The sequence below is a fragment of the Empidonax traillii genome, unplaced genomic scaffold (genome assembly GCF_003031625.1).
Source record: "Empidonax traillii isolate 1590-97213 ecotype Southwest subspecies unplaced genomic scaffold, ASM303162v1 scaffold688:size580741, whole genome shotgun sequence".
Taxonomy (NCBI): Eukaryota; Metazoa; Chordata; class Aves; order Passeriformes; family Tyrannidae; genus Empidonax; species Empidonax traillii.
The window spans coordinates 237168-255455 of record NW_020955881.1 but is presented as its reverse complement, the minus strand read 5'-3'; the positions used below and the strand labels follow the sequence as shown (position 1 = coordinate 255455).

The following is an 18288-nucleotide window of genomic DNA, read 5'->3' as shown; positions in this document are numbered from 1 at the left end:
CTGAAAGAACCAAAACCTCCAATAAAATTTGAAAAGTGTGCTTGTGACCTTATATGAAGGATGATTGCACAACTGCTGTGATCATCGGAATTGTTTTGCTATGGGACCAACATTGGTGGCACTGGCAGAGCAGTACGCAAAGTGCTTATTTGTCACCTAGTAAAGGAATGTAAAAGTGCAGAACCATGGTAATTTATGAATCAGTTTAGAAGAGAAAAAGGCAAAGAAAATCCCTGAATTTGTAGCTTATCCATCTCACCGGGAAAAATTGTTCTCCAATCAACACAAGAGGTTGTGTATCATTAGCAGTAGTTCTGTGACTAAAAAAATTACACCAGCTCTGTCTTGAGGCAGATGCTTCTCAGGGCTTCCTTAGTTGGTCAAAACTTTATGGGCAGAAGCTGTTGAAAGACCGTCTTCCTTAGGATGTGAATTACAGGACCTCCTATTTCCTCTACTGAGTTTCTTTTTGTTTCAGGTGACCATAGCTGGTAGTTTTACCCACTCATTCATTCACTTTAGAATGGTGAATTTATGGAAACAGAAGCTGCTACTAATTAAATGGCTACTTGACTCATTCTGGCAACTGGAACAAATTGCAGAGTGCTGTTTACATCAGTCTAAACACACAATCCCCTTTTTAACAGTGACACACATACTCCTTTTGTTTGATGGCATTTATCTACTTTTTATCCAGAATCCTAAGTTCCAAACTATTGGGTCCTTAGAATACCAAGCTCTGCAACCTCTTCTCCTTCTCGCTGGGCTTTTTCTGCTTGTTCAAGGTCTGTATAATGCAGCAATGTAGCCTCTGGTCAGACTGCTGCAGAAAAAGCTTCATGAGGAAGAGTAGAGAGGTCTGGCCAGAGGCTGCCTATTCTTTGCTCAGGAGTTGCTCAGGAGCTCAGAGCTATAGGGTAGCCAAGCTTGGGTCTGGCCATAAACTTTGCTGATACTGACCCTGACCTGTTGACTGACTTTATGGCTTGATTTCAGACTACCACCTTCCTATGGTTTTGTCTGCATTGCCTGGACTGCTGGCTTAACCTGGCTGCAGTTGCTGGACCTATTTTATTGTTCAGGTACTATGGGACTGCATCCCTCATGAAGTTCTTGCCTTATGCCTGATTTGCTGTTAGCTTCAGTTCCTGGCTGACCTTCTCTTGCAGAGCATCCTGCTTCTGCTGCCTGATATAGACCTCTGAAAAACAGAAAGTTATTGCCACTCCATTAGAAATCTTGTCAGGCTGAGGAAAGAGCCACTACAGAAGCACTAATGACAGCTAGACAAGGTATCCATTATAATGTCTGTTCCTGTACTGAGATTCAGTGGTTTCACTTAAAGCTATTCCTTGCTGATTAGGGGCCATCAACTGAATTCTCATTGACATTTAAAACCACTACAGGAAGTCTAAGATTAAGATTTGTTTCTCAGTATACAGCCCTTGATGACCAGAGCCTCCTTCATGAGTGCTATGTCCAAGTAACCAGGTAGATGCCAGTGCTCATGGATGTTAGAAGTCAGAATTCTCATCTGGGAACATTCTGGTACTCCCCTTTTCTTCTCTTTTCCATTGCAGACAGGCTTGTCATCTGGATCAGTATTCAGTTAGGTTGAGACTGCCAGCATGGATTTCCCTGTGCCCAGTGGGCATGAGAGGTTACCTAAAAACTACCCATGATGACTTGAAGGAGTCCTGAATATGTCTAGTGACAACAGGACATGCTTCTGGTTGAATGACTAGGAGAAGACATCTATTCAAAGACAAGTTCAGTGGCAACATGATGTCACATCAGTCATCCAGCCTTATCTATCTAGCAAAGTCTGTGAAGGACCTTAGTGGTATCTTCCTAATAGACTTGTGTTGTATTAAATATGAGGACGGCCATGTAAATAAAACTGGGCACTTAGATGATGATGGCCTAAATTCAGCTTTTATTCTCTTCATCCTGAATATTACATTGTCTTCACACAGCAGCACTCACACACTGTCTCTCTAGAATCTTACATACTAACACTATTCTTAGCTCTATTATCTATATTTACCACTAGCCTTCACATACGATTGGATGTTCACCTCTTATTTACATTCTTTCTCTCGTGGTCAGGCTGCACGGCCTTGCTGCATCCTCTGACAGACTTGGACTCAAAATGTTTCCTATATGGAAAAGTAACCAATTCGTTATCACTGCACAGCCCAGCATTGCTGCCGGTATCCGCTGTCAGGATAGAGGGGCTTTCTGGGACACCATTCCTGCACAGACAGCAGAAGAAAATCCAGCACCATATCCATTAAGCCATAACTTGGTCTACATATCCAGAAGTTCTGCTCTTTCCTGAGGTGACTGAAACCCTTGTTTCATAAGGAAATCTCCAGTTCTTATCATAGATATGGTGAGAGATTACTAGGGTAGAAGAGAGGATTCTGTCTTCTGAGGCTCCTCAGGCCATCCACTTTGTATTTGCAAAGAAATGTAGCATAGGGCACTGGCAGGCACAAGGATGTTCTTGTAGCAAGGCTTTGAACCCAGCTGCATGGATACCATCCATGGCATGTCCCATGGGAGTAGCTGAAAGAATCCTGCTGCAGGACCCCACACCTGGGAATTGTGTAGGGACTGCTTTCACACAGACTCACTTAAGATAGCAGGTGCCATGGAGACTCTGGGGCTCTCATCTGGAGCAACCAACGAAGGATGTGGTTAGAGGCCCATCTTATTTTAGAAGCAATCAGCACAAATACTGTCTACTGCTCTAAACATAAGTTAGTTGGGAACTGATTCCTTGGTTCAGTGCCAAGACTGACTTGCACCCGCACTGCAAATGATTATTTCCCTCTATATCATATTTTCCTTGAAGTTTCCCAAAGCAAAGGTAGAGACTGAACTGGCACTTGAGCCATGGTGTTCCATGCTCGGAGAGCGCTTGAGTTTACTTGTTTATTGTGCAGTGTAGGGATATGCACAGGGTTCCCTACAATCTCTCGCTCCTGCAGATGAAGAGCTCCTTGATATTCTTGACACCTTCCAGGATTCATCCCCATGGCAGCATGAGGAATCCCTCCCTGTGGACATTAATATGAAGTATATAGAGTAGAAAGTCAAGTCCTTCCTTGTAGCCTGTAAAAAAACTTTCTAAAAGAGTTTTCAAATCTGGGAGTACAGAGCTGTCTAATGGAAAATTGCTTGTGAAAATTGTAGTGAAGATGACTGAAAAAAACTTTGACAAGCTCCTCTGGATTACATGGACTACACAAGGGTCTTTGCAGGATCTCAGGCATGCACACTGATGCAGGATAAGCAACAAAGGAAGTAATATAGTCTCTTTTAGAGGATGGGAAAGGAAACATGGAAATCATCTTCTGAGAAACAGAAGTGAAGCAGAGAAAGTCATAGAGGGATGGGAGAGAATGGGAATGGGTACCTCAGCCATCCTTGCACAATGCTGTGGTACTACTTACTGTCCAGAAGGTAAACACAGGGAATGTGTGAGAAGAGGAGATCCAAGACATCAGCAGATGTCTGCTGCCCAGTGAAAAAGGACCAGTGGGTGCTGGTCGATGGCCAGCTGCACATGAGCCAGGATTGTGCTCAAGGAGGCTGGTGGCATCCTGGCCTGTATCAAAAATAGTGTAGCCAACAGGACTAAGGAAGTGATTGTCCCCCTGTACTCAGCAGTGATGAGGCCACACCTTGAGTGATGGGTTCAGTTCTGGGCCCATGACAGGGACATAGAAGGGCTCGAGCATGTCCGGAGAACGGCAGTGAAGCTGTTGAAGGGTCTGGAGAATAAGTCATATGAGGAGCAGCTGAGGGAGCTGGAGTTGTTTAGCCTGGAGAAAAGGAGGCTCGTGGGGACCTTATTGCTCTCCACAACTGCCTGAAAGGAGGTCGCAGTGAGGTGAGAATCAGTCTCTTCTCCCAGGTAACAAGCAACTGAATGTGACAAAACAGCCTCAGGTTATGCCAGAGGAGTTTCAGGTTGGATATTAGGAAAAGTTCTTTATTTAAAGGATTGTCAAACACTGGGACAGGCTCCCCAGGAAAGTAATTGAGTCACTCATCATGGACTTATTTCAAAGATGTGTAGATGTGGCACTTAGGGTCATGGTTTAGTGCTAGGTTAATGGTTGAACCTGATGATCCTAAACATCTTTTCCAACTAAAACGATGCTATGATTATATGAAAATCAAGCAGCAAGCAGCAGAAAAACTCTGAGATATTTTGATTAAGAAACTGAACACAATACTTTGCTCACCAAAATGATGTACTAGAGTTGGAACAATACAAAGAAAGCCTTCAGGGATGATCAGGTGAATACAAAGTCTATGTTATTGTCAAAGGGCGATGAAAAGACTTCCAAAAACGGTCAGCCTAACAAAACAAAGTTTTGCTTCTAAGTATTTTGAGACAGGATAACACTAACTAGAACAAGGACAGTATAATGTGAAGAAAAGCATAACATTGCTGTGAAGACATGTAAGACTGGATGCCACAAGGAAGCTTCTAACAATCAGAAAAGACTGGAATAAGCTTCCAATTAAAATGTTAACAGAAGAGAACTTTTGTAGTTATTGTAATATGTAATTATGACCAATATGTAATTATGACCAAGATCAAAATCACTGAAAGGAATTACTGGTCAAGTTTCCTTTGGTTAACACAGGTACAGACTTGATGGCTGTACTGATCCCCTTAAATCCCTTGGTCCCTTGTTCTAGAATGTCATTTTTGCTGTAGAAATAAGAGAAGGTTTCTGCAGAGTAGACAGAAACCCTTACTCCATAGTGACAGTGCAGCATTTTCATCTGGTACTTGACAGTGGACTTTGCCCTGTGGATATGCAAAATCTCAGACTTCGCTACACTGTGATCAACAATATGCAAACTAGGCAGGTCACTGAAGGGAGAATGAGCAGTGTTGGTGGAATATTTATTGGTCAAATGAGGTTCAGGTGGGACTCAGGCAGGCAACCACTAAAGAGCCTGTGCTAGTGCTAGAGAGTCAGACAAGGACAAGATGGTTTCATGAATAGAATTGTAAATTTTCCTGGTAAGTGTTAAAGTCAGGAGAGAAAAAGACCACAATCAATATTTATTAGATCACTTCTTACTAGTTAAATTGTTAATAGAACCAAGCAGTTGTTATTATTAATAGCAGAGTACAATTCACACAGTATGGTCCATTATTACCTCACACTCAGACACTCACTGACCTGGTATCATGATGCACTGTGGTCTTGGCAGACTTGAGAATCTTGATGTTCTGAGTTTTTCTGTTCTTGTGAATCCACAGGAGAGAGAGCCTTCACACCTTGTGTATTCTTGGGAGAGTTTTACATGCTGTCTCTCAGCACCTACACATTCTTTCTTCAATCCGGTTTCTGGTTTCACACAGACAGGCACTGCTCATTCATGCAAATTCATCCCATGTGGGTTTTTATGACAGAAATGCAGAGCCAGATCTGATCCATAGGCCAGCACACGTCCCACAAGACACTGTCCTATCCCATAGTTTCAACTTGCAGCAGTAATCTTTACTTCCAAACCCTTTGGACACAGTTCTCTTGTATCTATGTGAAATTTATACGTTTATAGTTGCCACACATTAAAACTTCGAATTTTAAAATATGTCGCTCACTGCAACATAACTAAGAGACAAACAGCTCTTACCTGATTGTTTCAGCTTGGAGTATGAACCCTTTTGCACTGAAGGCTGTATACTTTTCTAAAAGCTTCCTGCAGGTCTTAAGACCATCAGTCCCGTACGTGTATGGAAGTGAGGAAGATAAGCACACCCAAGTGCATGTCTTGTGGTCCAAAGGTAATAAGACTGCTTCAAAACTTGTTTTGGGGCTGGGTAAGTATATGTGTCTTTGAACTGCCATTATCTTTAAACAAAACACAGATGGAGCTAAGAGATGAAGCCAATACACTTAATGCTAAGGCATAGACGGGGCTGTCTGAAGGAAAACAAGCAGTTAGGAAGGAAACCACTTTCTTCCTTAGTCGGGCTGTGTTGGAGGGACCTTGAGTTTCAGAGAAATGAAATGTGTCCTGTGGTTAAGATAAACTTGAGCTTTGAGAAGGATTAATCTCTGTATCTCAAACTGACAATGGTATGAAGAAATATCTGAAAGGAAGTCATCTGGTGTGGTATTTACCTTTGTGTATCTTTATGAATGTATTTTTTAAAACCTTCCAAAAGCTAGTCATACATTTTGTTACTGTCTTGTGAGCTCAAATGCTTTTGGAGAAGTGTCAGTCAGAAATTTTCCAGCAAAAGTATGACTTAAGGTAAGTGTACTTTAAAGAAATATACATATTTAACAAAATTTGGGTTTAGGGAAACCTCAACTGCAAGTCAATGTGGTTTATATTGTAAGAAATGATAAGACGTTGGTCAGTTTCAGAATAAAGTGTATTTTGATCTTATGATGTGTTGGATATTTCTGTCCCCAAGAGTTGAACAAACTGAAAGTAAAGTTTTAGTGACTTCTTTGATTTGTGGTCTAAGACAGATGTGTTCACTGCACTTTCTCTGAGACATTTTAATTTAGAGTTTCTTTTTGTGGCTATTGTTCCTTTCTGGATCATTTTTCCTTGAAACAGTAACTAAAAAAAACTTTTAATATGATTCTATGTTAGTCTTTTTCCCCTTCAAGTTTTTGTTAATTCCAAGTAGTCATGAAATCACTATTTATTCAAGTCATGTGTTGTAAAATGAACTTGAGATAACTGTCCAGGATTTCATGATGAGTGTGCAATCAGCTAAAAATGGAACAACTGATACAGTGACTGCTGAAAACTGGTGTAAATTATGGTGCATTATGCTCTGACCTTTGCTTCACCTAGTCACTCTAGGTCACTTCTAGTTTTTAATTAAATGCCAGGATCTCAGTTCTCACTATCAAAATTATTCAATTTTCAATAGGAACCAGGTGGCTTGTATGTCTATGTTTGTCCCTTTTTGCAAGATAAGGTTTCTAAACTTTTTCACTAAATATTTAAATCTTTCACCCATGAATTTGTGCTTTATGCTACATTTGAGGAGTTTCCTAGAAAATCTTGTGGGTTTTTTTTTTTTTCTAGATTTTCAATGGAAAGAGCCACATGATTTGCATTATCTCCTAGTGCTAGTGTTACAGCAGGATGAGCCTTGAACTCTGTTTGTTTCTGTGATTGTTTTACTGTACCACTTCCTTATTCCTGCTGGCTACACCATTCTTGATACAGGCCTTTTTGGCCACCTGGGAATACTGCAGGCTCATGTTCTGCTGCATGCCAACCAGAACACGCATGTGCTTTTCTGCCAAAGAGCTCTCAAAACGCTCCTCATCCAGCCTGTAGGGCTGCACAAGAGTTGTTGTGACCCAAGTGCAGGACCCATGGATCCTGCACCTCATGCAGTTGTCCTCAGCCCATTGATCCAGCCTGCACAGATCCCTCTGTAGAGCCTTCCTATCCTTGAGCGGATCAACACTCCCTCCCAACTTAGTGTCATCTGAAGACTGACTGAAGGGGCACTCAGTCTCCATGTCCAGATCATCAATGAAGATGCTGAAGTGGATGTTTTAGAAGAGTCTGATTCCATGACACTCAAAATTTCTTCAGGTTGCAAACTGGTAGGTTTAAGATGGTGAACTCAAATGAACTTACAGCTTACAAACAAAACAGGCAAAAAATCCCTCTCAGATCCCAAAATGCAGGTTAATGCAGAGGTGACTTTTCGATTTCATTCTCTGCAAAGACAGCCTTGGAGGGAAGATCTACTCAAAGAGCCAGGAAAATAGCACAGGAACCTCTTTCGAATCTCATGACCATGAGATTCGTGGAGTAATGGAACATAAACCAAATTATGTGAGAGCAGCTGTCCAGGGTCTCCCTGCTGATCAGTCATGTGCCTTAGAGCTCAGCCCTGAGCAGGAGAAAACACAGGGGTTTTGGCTTGAGCATAGCCCATGTGTCCTGCTTGTTCCTGTGGTCAGAGAGGTCTGAGGTTTCTTCCTTAGGGTGCTAAGCTGAGAACCAGCATTTTTCACTGCTAGTGACAATGCCACCTCATGGTATCATTGCCTTGTCTTGAATTTTCACCAGCTCTGTTAAATGGTATAAAAAATTTTTGTGCAAGTCACTACTGCCACCTGTGAAACAGTTTATTTATACGGGGAAGGAAGACTCCCACACAATTCATGCTTTAACTTGCTATTTTGGAACTTTTAAAATAAACCAATTCTGCCACAGTCTCACTTCGAATCCTGATACGTTCCTTCAAGCCTATTGACAATAGATTGACAACATCAAAAGCAGATACATTAAATCAGAATGGGCTTAGTCAACTCAAGACTCAAGTCATATATGCTTCAGTCACAATCACTTTAAATGAATGTGGACTCCCACTGCACCTGAAAAGGATCATGAAGTTCCAGTCCTAATGTAACAATAATGTGCTGAGATTTTTCCTATTAGCTCCAATCACAGGATTTTGGGGAGTCTTCCCATGTATCTTTTTGCTGGCAACACAGACACTGATTACTACTTCAGCAAGAACAGGAAGCTAAAAAGGCCGTGTCATTCTCTACTGAATCATACTGGATTCTTAAAGATGACTTTAGAAGAAACAAAAGTTTCTTTCCAGAGTGCAGCAGTAGTCAAAAAGGATCAGTAAGAAATTCTGAAATTATTGGGAGTTCCTTAGAATCCTCATTGTGGGTTTGTAGTCTCCAGAAACAGCCTTCAAGTGTCATATTCACATCTAAACTTTGAGCTTGCCTGTGCACAAGCATGGTCTGTTCTGTTAGTATCATGATTTGTAACTTAAAGCATTTCAGGTGATGACATTCTTGTCTGAGTCTTGGCCTTGTTTGTCTGTTGTCTTAGAGAAACAGTTGTGATTTCCAAGGAAAGCACAGCAAGTACAGTCCTTGTATTCCACAGGCAATCCTCACTGAAAATAGGAGAGAACTTACACAGTTTTTCATAATAAAAAGTCCCATCCACATAAAGCAAATTCCCACCTTCTACATGATTCCATGGTGCCCTGATCTACTCATTCCGACTTCTATTACTCTATACCTGTGATGAGTCCAATTTACTTAATTTGGATCTAAACTAGAAAGTCTAAGCTAAGTCATTGTCTTTTACCGGAATCTAGTTCTGACATGACAGTTTGTGTGGTGCAAAATCCTAGCTGGGACCTCTCGAAATTTGGGATTGCTCCAGATTAGGACCATTGAGCATCCTGCAGGACAGGCAACCATTACAACTGTGCATATGGATTTCCCAATACCTGAGGGTAAAAAAGTATTGCACATTAGGAGGAGCAAACAAATAAAATATGTAATGTAGATAATAAGGAAGGAACAGACTGATTTGATGGCACTCATATGGGCCTCTAAGCTGGGATCCCTGAAGCCACTTGCATTACTTTGCCTGGTGTGCACCCACAGAGACCGAATCAGAAGGATACTTGAAACAACAGACAATATTAAAGGCAAACCTATGTCTGCATTACAGAGAAGAATCAATAAAGTCACACTGTCTTTCCTTGTGACTCCTGTTTCTGAAGAGTTTGACATGGTTAAAGGAGCAGTGAAGTTGTGCACGCTGTAGGCACCCCAGGCAAATGGAAGTGCAGTTGTGAAGGAGTAGAGTGACGATGTGATCAACAACCAGGGCACAAGACTGACAATTGTTTGCTTCAGCCAGATGAAGAAGGACTGTGTAAAACTGGCAACCTTGACACAATAGAAGACACTAAGCCACGCACCAGACCAGAGGCTGGAGTAGTTCAGAAACATATAGACTGTCTTGAGAACTACAAACACATTTTCTTCATAATAGGAGGTATCACAAAATATAATTAAGAACATATTCAGAATAGTCCAGGACTGCAAAATGAACCTGAATAAACTCAGAGAGATCATGGTCATATCATGTGGAGACCATATTTTACCCCTGATGCAGCTAGACAAAGTGACTGTCAAGATAATTCCAAATCCTAGAACTCCTGCCTTGGATTCAATTATAGCAACTGATAAAAGAAGGAGGACAAAAGTTGTGGCCATTGTGACCCAAGAGCTTGCAATTCTTGGTTGGCTTCTCTTGGGCTCCTGAAAGCCTCAGATCTGCAAGGCAATGTCAATCCCAATGAGCTGTTATGGACACATGCTCACCTATTTGTCTCAGAGGGAGAAGTATCATAATGTCATTCAATATTTATGCTATTTTACATTTTTTTGGTGGTTGATAGCTGATTTCTCTAAGCATGCAAATTGGATAAAAATTCAAATACAGCTTCTCATAAGCTCAGAAGTCATAATTGTGCAATTGTCAGGGAGAGATTAAGGCATCAGATATAAAAAACAAATATAGACATCGAAAGTGGGACATCAGACTCTGGAGTGAAAAACTGCAGTTGAAAAAACCCTAGTTCAGCAGCTGTAATGACCCATCAAATGCAAATCCATTTTCCAAACTGAAAACACTGTATTTGAAGCTAGTTGCTTCTTCCAACAGTGTTTGCTGACAAAGGAATGTATATTAATTTGCTGCTCTATTGGTTTCTGCAGATTATCACAGTAATTTTTACATTTTATGGCAGGAAGAATAGACATTTCTCTGATGCTGTGTGGCTTTTTGTCTTTTGCTGTGAAGCAAGAAAGTACTCGAGTAAATGCCATATGGCTTTAAATGTCACTGAAAAAATTGTAGAGCTTTGTTTCCATGTTCTGGGTGCTTAGATTTTAAATGTCTTGCTAATTCTTATGGTTTCTTAGTGTCATTAGCTAAATTTTCAAAGCACATTATAGAAGGTGAAGTATTTCTGTCTCTGTGATCTGCATGGCCAGCTGCGTGCTTGAGTATTCTGACAGTATGTGCTTGTGTGTGTTTCTACGTTTCGTAGAATGATGGAATCATATAATGACTTGGATTGGAAGGGACCTTACAGATCATCTAGTTCCAATCCCCCCACCCCCCCATGTCCCCGCCATGGGCTGGGACACCTGCCCAAGGGGTAAGTGCTCAGCCCCCACCTATCTTGATCTCAGGAAAATAGAGCCATGGCATCCATGCACCATTAGGATAGTGGATCCATCAACTTGTAGCAATACAATCCATCCATTACAGAATCTAATTAAGTAGGATAGGAAGTACAGAGGCTGCTCTAAACAAATAGTATAAATTCTATTTATGCTGGAGATGTTTCAAAAGAACAGGTTAGATATTTAATTAAATTACTTAACCAGCGATTAACGTCTGTTAGTAGTTATTAACATACTACAATATTGTCCTAATGAGGTACAATTAGAGAATTGAACACAGATCATGTCAGCAAATTGCTTATGGAAATTATTCTAAATTTAGCTTTGGTTGACTATGTATATTAGAATTCATTCCATATGTAACAAACTACAGAACTTCAAATTGTTTTGTGCAATTGTCTATTGTCCTGGTAACGCATACCAGGGAATGATCTTAGTTTCCAGGGCTAAGAGACCTGGAGTGACTCACATGCCTATATTCACTGCAGACCTCAAAAGCCAGGCTAATCTTACCCTGTCTGGCAACTAGCTGACAAGCTGACTGACACTGCGGCCATTCTGGCTGCTGGATTTGATTCTGCTGCTGCTGTTTTCTCCATTATGCTCGTGCTCAGGAATTATCTAAAAAGTCCTGGGCCGATCTTTTTCTCCAGGAAGGGGCAAAATGAACTGCTGATGGATTGATAATTTCTTCACCCTGCAGAAAATGAGCCTCTCCAGTTCCCACGGTCGTATTTGGCTCTGCATTGGGGTGGAACAGCAGGAACCATCTTTCTGACTTTAAGAAGGTCACTTCAAGGTTCTATGTTAGTGACCTCATACCCATCATTAAGTGTCACCATATCGCATTCTGGAACCTGTGAAGAAGGTCCTCCATTACACTATGTAGCCTTACTATCTCAATGTTGATTAACAGGCACCCCATTTGAAGTCCCTGCAGATGCAGATGGAGGTCTCTCAAGCCAACTTTCATGATATCTACCCATGAGCCAAACATTAAAGAGAGCAGATGTGTCTTAGCTGAACCTGAACACCCCATCCTCATGCAGTCAGTTAAAAAAGTACATAAATCCCCATACACTGTTTATAGAAAGGCTACTATCAGTGCATCTATTTCAAAAGATACTCAACATTGTGGAAGTCCATAAGGGAGAATTATAGTTGAGTCATAGGTTACAATGGCTGTGTGTGTCAAGGAGCAGCAGGAGGAGCTGTTCCATAAGGAAAGGTGAGGTAAAAAGTTAGCATCACCACGAGGCAGGCAAGGACAGCAAGAGAGGGCATTTCAGGCACGCAGTCCCACCACATATGGGCAAGCAGAACAGATGAGCCTGTTATGGTAACTAGGGACAGCCAGCAGTCCAGTGAGCACCACACATGTCCACAGTGATAAGACATGCCCAAGATCAAGCCAGTAATTCAAATCTGTGTTGCAAATTAAGGCCTTGTATGCTTCTATGTAGCACTAAGAAAGTTGTGCTGCAACTTTAAAAATTGAGAGCACCAGCCTTTCAATTTTAAAATTAAAGTTTTGAGAGAAGAAATCTGAAAAAGAGCTTACATATGCAAAAATATTAAGCAGGCAAAAATATCTGAAGATACAGGAATAAACTTACCTCAAAGTACGTTATAGAGAGAGCAAGGAGTGGCAGGTTTCATAATTGTAAAGTCAGATTCTTTTTACAATTAGAGTGTCAAAACTTAGAGAAAAAAAGTCACATATGTTCTCATTGCAAATTTTTTTAAAAAGTTTGAACAAGAAGCTGCAGGAATGTCACAGGGAAAGCTGATCCTGTCTTGGAGAAGAAAAGTGAATGAAAGCCTAGCTTACTCATCTAACTACATAGAAGTTTACTAAAAATGCAGTTGTTTCCATTTCATCAGTCTGGGAGAAAATGCTTCCCAGCTAATTAAGCTGTTTAGTGAACTGAAGTCTTTAGTACTTAATAATACCTCATAATCACACAGGAAATGATTTAGTTCAATTCAAAATATGCCACACTGCTGGGCAAATGCAAACAACTCCATTTTACAGATGCACTGACCAGATGAGTCAAATCCACGTATTACATCAGGATCAGAGATAGGAAAGGAACTTGACATCTTCAGAATCCTGAGTTTAGGTGTTAACTACTGAAACACAGTGCAATATGTGGAGATACAGAACAGGATGAAAAGGGTAAGAAGAGAAGACATAAAATGAAACCTTGGTGGAAATAAAGAAGAAAGAACTACAGGGTTCTGCTCAGCAGACATCAGGTTACTTTTCTTTTTTAATATGTCAGTCCTCTTTGATTTCACAAGCATTGCTTTGTGATATTGCAAAATATATGAAGAACTTTAGTATCAAGTATGATCTAAAACACAAATGAGTACTGCAGATTTGGGGTACTAAACAGAAGAGAAGAATTTTTATGATGATGATACTTCACTATCTGGTCCACAGCTGTAACTAATGATAAATAATACGAATGTACTTCTATTCAAAAAAATGTTGAAAACCAGTGTCTTGCCAACATCTTCTAAATTTCCTATGGCCGTAGACTTAATACAGTTAATAGCTTTAAATACTATGCTTCCATATAATTTCTTGCTGTGATGTTACAGTAAAATATACACGTCCAGATAGAAGTCTGAGTTGTGATCAAGTGGCTATTGCATTGCAACATTCATGACTCAAGTGATTCTGCATCAGAACTTAATCTACATGCAAAATGTAATTGATTCTGTTTGTTAGCCACATAATCTCTGAAAATGAAAACCCTTCTTACCTCACACATTAGCACACAACATTTAGGTTATAAGACTTAGTTCTTTTTTACTGTTACCAAGCCCGAGTTTGCCTTGCCTTCAGTAGGTATTAGTGTACAGCTCCACAACTCACACAGGGTTGTCTTTCATGTGGGTTGAATCTGTAGGACTAATGCCCTAAAACACAAGACATAGCTTTTGTATTATGAAATTCACCACTTTTGATTATGTTGAACATGAAAGGGGATTTTTTGTTGTAGCTCTTTTCCAGAATCAGAACTGAGTTTTACAGGAAATATCCTTTTAATTCAGCCTGTAAACAGTTGTAAAAAGCAAAGTAGGCAGAAAGTACTTTCAGAAATTGTGGAAAATGTTTTCTAGGATGTATTTTGGAACGTGGTGCACTGTGAAGAACAGAGTTGGTACATACTCAATTCTAACAGTGGCCCTCTGGCAGTCTGCTGGACTCATTTGCCTTAGCATGTCTCCTCAATAGAAGGTTTAGTGACTGCTTATTCAGGGATTAGACTTTTATTCTTGCTTGCTCTCCTTACTTTTAAATAAATGTTTCAGAGGCCAGAACTTGCTTTTCTGAATGGAAAATAATGCCTCATGGGTGTTTTGGAATGGTTTCATAGTTAATGTCTGAATGTGTAAAAAGATATACAACCACAAAAATCTTTACCGTGTTGCATAGAAAAAAAGAAAAATCAAGTTCTCACTAGTACAGTAACTACAACAAACTACAAAATCATTAACAATAGCCTGAAGTGGTATTATAATTATACCTATTTATTCTTAGAGATTGTGCCTAGTGAAGCAATAAATGAGATATCAAAGCAACACAGAAAATAATACAAGACATTCATGTAGGATAGGGTTATGCCCAGGGAAACTCAGGTACATTCATGTAGGACAGGGAAAAATAAGGTGAATATTTTGTAGTTTAAAATTCAATGTCTTCTGCCATTCTTACTTTCAATGCTTCTCCTGGCTTTCTTCCCAAATCTTCTCTAACCTCCTCTCTTCATTCTCACACTTCCCCTCTTTAAAACCTGAAACTCCTTTCTTTTCTGTTGTCGAGTCTACCCTTCCTGTCTGCTTCCCAATTCACATGTCTTGTATCCATTCTATCTACTTGGATTCCAGGCTGAGTATAGTCTTCTTTTTGGATGGATTAATGAATCTTCAGTTTGAAGGACTCACATAGGTCAGGCTATTTCACCTTTTTTTTCCCATAATCTTTAACAGATTCATCCAGGTAAACAAACTGTCATATATTGAGCTAGTCTGTTCTTACAACCTTTGCTCTTTCCCCTTCTTCCTGCCTCTTCTGAATTTAAAGTTTATTAACTAGTGTTAGTGGTTAGAAGTATCAACAACTTTTCTGTTCTTTTTCCTGAATAAAGATGTCCCAGAGAAGCTGGAAGGACAGGTTACCCAGGGAAGTGGTAGATGCCCCATCACTGGAAGTGTTCAAGGTCAGGTTGGACAGGGCTTTAAAACACCTGATCATGGTGGGGAGTTGAATTAGATGATCTTTAAAAGGTCCCTTCCAACTCAAACCATTCTGTGACTATGAGTCTATGTACTGATTGACTGATGCTGGATTAGAGAGCAATTTGGTGGGAAAATGGGAGTGAAAAGCTCATGTCTGACTAGGAGTCTCTGACAGTGTTTTTACCCCAGAAGGGATCTCTTTCTATCACCAATGGAATGGTTAGAACACACTGCTGGATCCCTGACTGAGAGCTCTAATTTTGGGCTACTTGAAATGAATTTATCCTGCCATCAGTCCTCCCATCCACAAGGCGATATGATGGCTCTGAGGTTATCCTGCCTCCAGTTTTCTGAACTTCCCTAGTGAAGCAACAAGCTCTCACAGTGCTACAGTATCCTGATGTTCTCAAAGCAAATTTGTGCTTTTGATGGTTACCAAAATTACTGCTAACCTTTAGCAAACAGTCTTTCATACAAATGAGTTTTCTTTTATGCTGTTTTAAACCACAAGTCATAGCGGTCAGTGGTAGTATTATCAGTGACCATTTGAGGCAGAAAAGTTTGAGTTAGACAAGTTTATTTTAAAAACTAAGTGCGGTCTCTTTGTAAGTGATAACTTTTTCCCATGAGTTTTCCAGATGGCCAGTGACATTAACATTGCCTCATCATGTTTTCCTAATGCTCTTGTGTTCATTTAATTACATAAAGCTGGCAATCTTTTGTGCAGCCTAATATATTTTTGGAAGGTTGAAGTTGGAATATCAATCTATGAAGCAAAACTTCACAAAACTGTTGCAGGGGATTTTACTATTCACACACTGTAAAAGATCAAATTCCCAAACTAATTTCACTTCAGGACAGATATTAAGACTAATTTTCTGAAATCTGCCTTAGATTCCTAACTATTTGAATGTATAAGAAATACTTGTAACAACATCTGCAAAATGCACATTGATCCTCTTAATAAGTTCATATTTCTTTGAACCATATATCTATTTAATTCTAAGAGGTATCTAAAAGATAATTACCATTAAATGTTTTTATGTGTAGCAGCTGGAAGGCATGTCCAACACTGTATTCTTTTCAATGTGCTGATCAGCATTAGATTTGAAAAAGTTAATGCACTGTAAAGAGAAGAGAAAGAGGCTGTCACAGACAAAACACCAGAGGTTCTCTTGCTCATATGTAGACTCAAGAGAGCAGAGCTGTCATATGTGCCTTAAAGATAAGAAGGAAATGAGTTGATAAGGATTACTTGTGACGTCTCCCCCTGCTTTGCCTCCCTCAAACCCCTCTTCCTGCTTCTGTAGTTAGAAACATTTTACAGGGAAATTTTTGTCTTTTTTTTTTTTTTTTTTTTTTTTTTTTTTTTTTTTTTTTTTTTTTTTTTTTTTTTTTTTCCCCCCAGCAGTTGTTAAAAGGGTCTTCAAATAAACAGGTGCTAGCAGGAAAAAACAACAGCATGTGTACAGCACCATTTTCATGTATACATGTATCTTTGGATATTCAGCTCATGAGATCCCCAAACCTCTACAGGTTGTATATGCAATAAACACATCAGAGTGCAAACAGCTGTCATAGAATCCTCTCTAACTTAGTCATTTTTCAAGGCCTAAATGCATACACAGACGTTACAGTGTCCTATGACCCCTCACCCAAAAAATACTTCCATATTGAATTGGTAGTGTGGAAAATATAAGATATGCTTCCCTGCCTTATTTCTGCCAGATGCAAATGTGCTCTGTCCTTACCCTGATAGATGCAAGAAACTCTGCTTGAAAACATATATAACTACAGCCTGAATTACTTTGCAACAGCTAAGGACCACAGTCAGGAAAATTTTTCCAAAGTGTAGATCATATAATTTTGAATAAAATATGTCTTACACCTAGATATCTCAGACCAGAATCACAGTGACAGCATGTATGTGAAATGAATCCACATTTTTTTCCATAGAGATACGTGAATTTTGGAATAAACAAATATTTAAACCCCTCGATTCTCCCCATAACAACTCAACTTTCTTACCGAATCTCAGGAAGTATTTGCAAATTGGATTCTGATGTTAAGCTGAAGGGAAGTGACACACTGCAAGGAGAGAAAGGTTGGCAAAGACATTTTTTGCACTATGCAAGGTTTTTTTTTTACAGTATTTAAAGCTGGTTGGTAAAGACATTTTTTGCACTATGAGAGGACATTTTTTTACAGTATTTAAAGCTGTTTGGCAAATGCAGAAATATGTAGCTACCAGTGACTTGAATGGTAAAAAGAACTGGGGGTGAGTAACTGGTTTCAGCCATATAAGAAGTCTGTTGTGATAGTAGAATGTTAAGAATTATGCAAGAACTACAGTAATAAGGAAAACATCAGGTTGATGGAAGCTCTGAACTACTGAACAGATACCTGATTATCTTCAGAATAGTGAACCTAGACATCATGTTTCCCTGAGAGACAAGCATCATGGGGAGGCATACAGTTCCATCCTGCTCTTCTACTCGTTTCAGTCACTTTGGAAGCTGACACCAAACTGGTGCCCACCACCTGTCTCAGCTCCCAGCCACCACTTGAGAAAGTCTCATCTTCCAATATCCACTACTCAGCTTTTAATGTCTCAGAGAAGTGATCCTGATTCCCAGTATTCAAAGCAGAAAAACCATCCTCTCAAATCTTCCCATTATGCATCTTTAAGTAAGCAAAGACACACAGACTGGCTATCACCTGAGAAGTAATGAACATTGTAAATAGAATTAATAATGAATGATTTTTTTTTTAAATTACTCTTAATGGGAAAGAAAAAGAGTCAGATGTGTTGACCCCTTGAATGGACACTAGGGTGCAGATGAGAGAGAGCAAGAAGTAAGTCAGCACCCTGGTCTTTCCTCTGTGGGAGGAGGAGCACTAGGATCAGTAGCCCACACTATCTTGCAATAGGCAGAGGCCTCCGGGCCCCAGAGAAGCAGCAGGTTGAAACAGGCCAGTGGCAGTGAGAATA

At 39.9% G+C, this 18288-nt stretch overlaps 1 protein-coding gene across 1 annotated transcript; it reads right to left on the bottom strand.

The window, feature by feature from the left end:
* Positions 1 to 9140: 9140 nt before the first annotated feature.
* On the bottom strand, positions 9141 to 10067 carry LOC114065680 (taste receptor type 2 member 40-like). The gene has a single exon (XM_027899752.1). It carries the CDS (start codon positions 10065 to 10067, stop codon positions 9141 to 9143), a length of 927 nt encoding a protein of 308 aa, XP_027755553.1.
* Between the last annotated feature and the right edge of the window lie 8221 nt (positions 10068 to 18288).

Coding starts and splice junctions, on each gene's coding strand:
- LOC114065680 (XM_027899752.1), bottom strand. CDS start 10,067: ATGGCCACAACTTTTGTCCTCCTTCTTTTATCAGTTGCTATAATTGAA.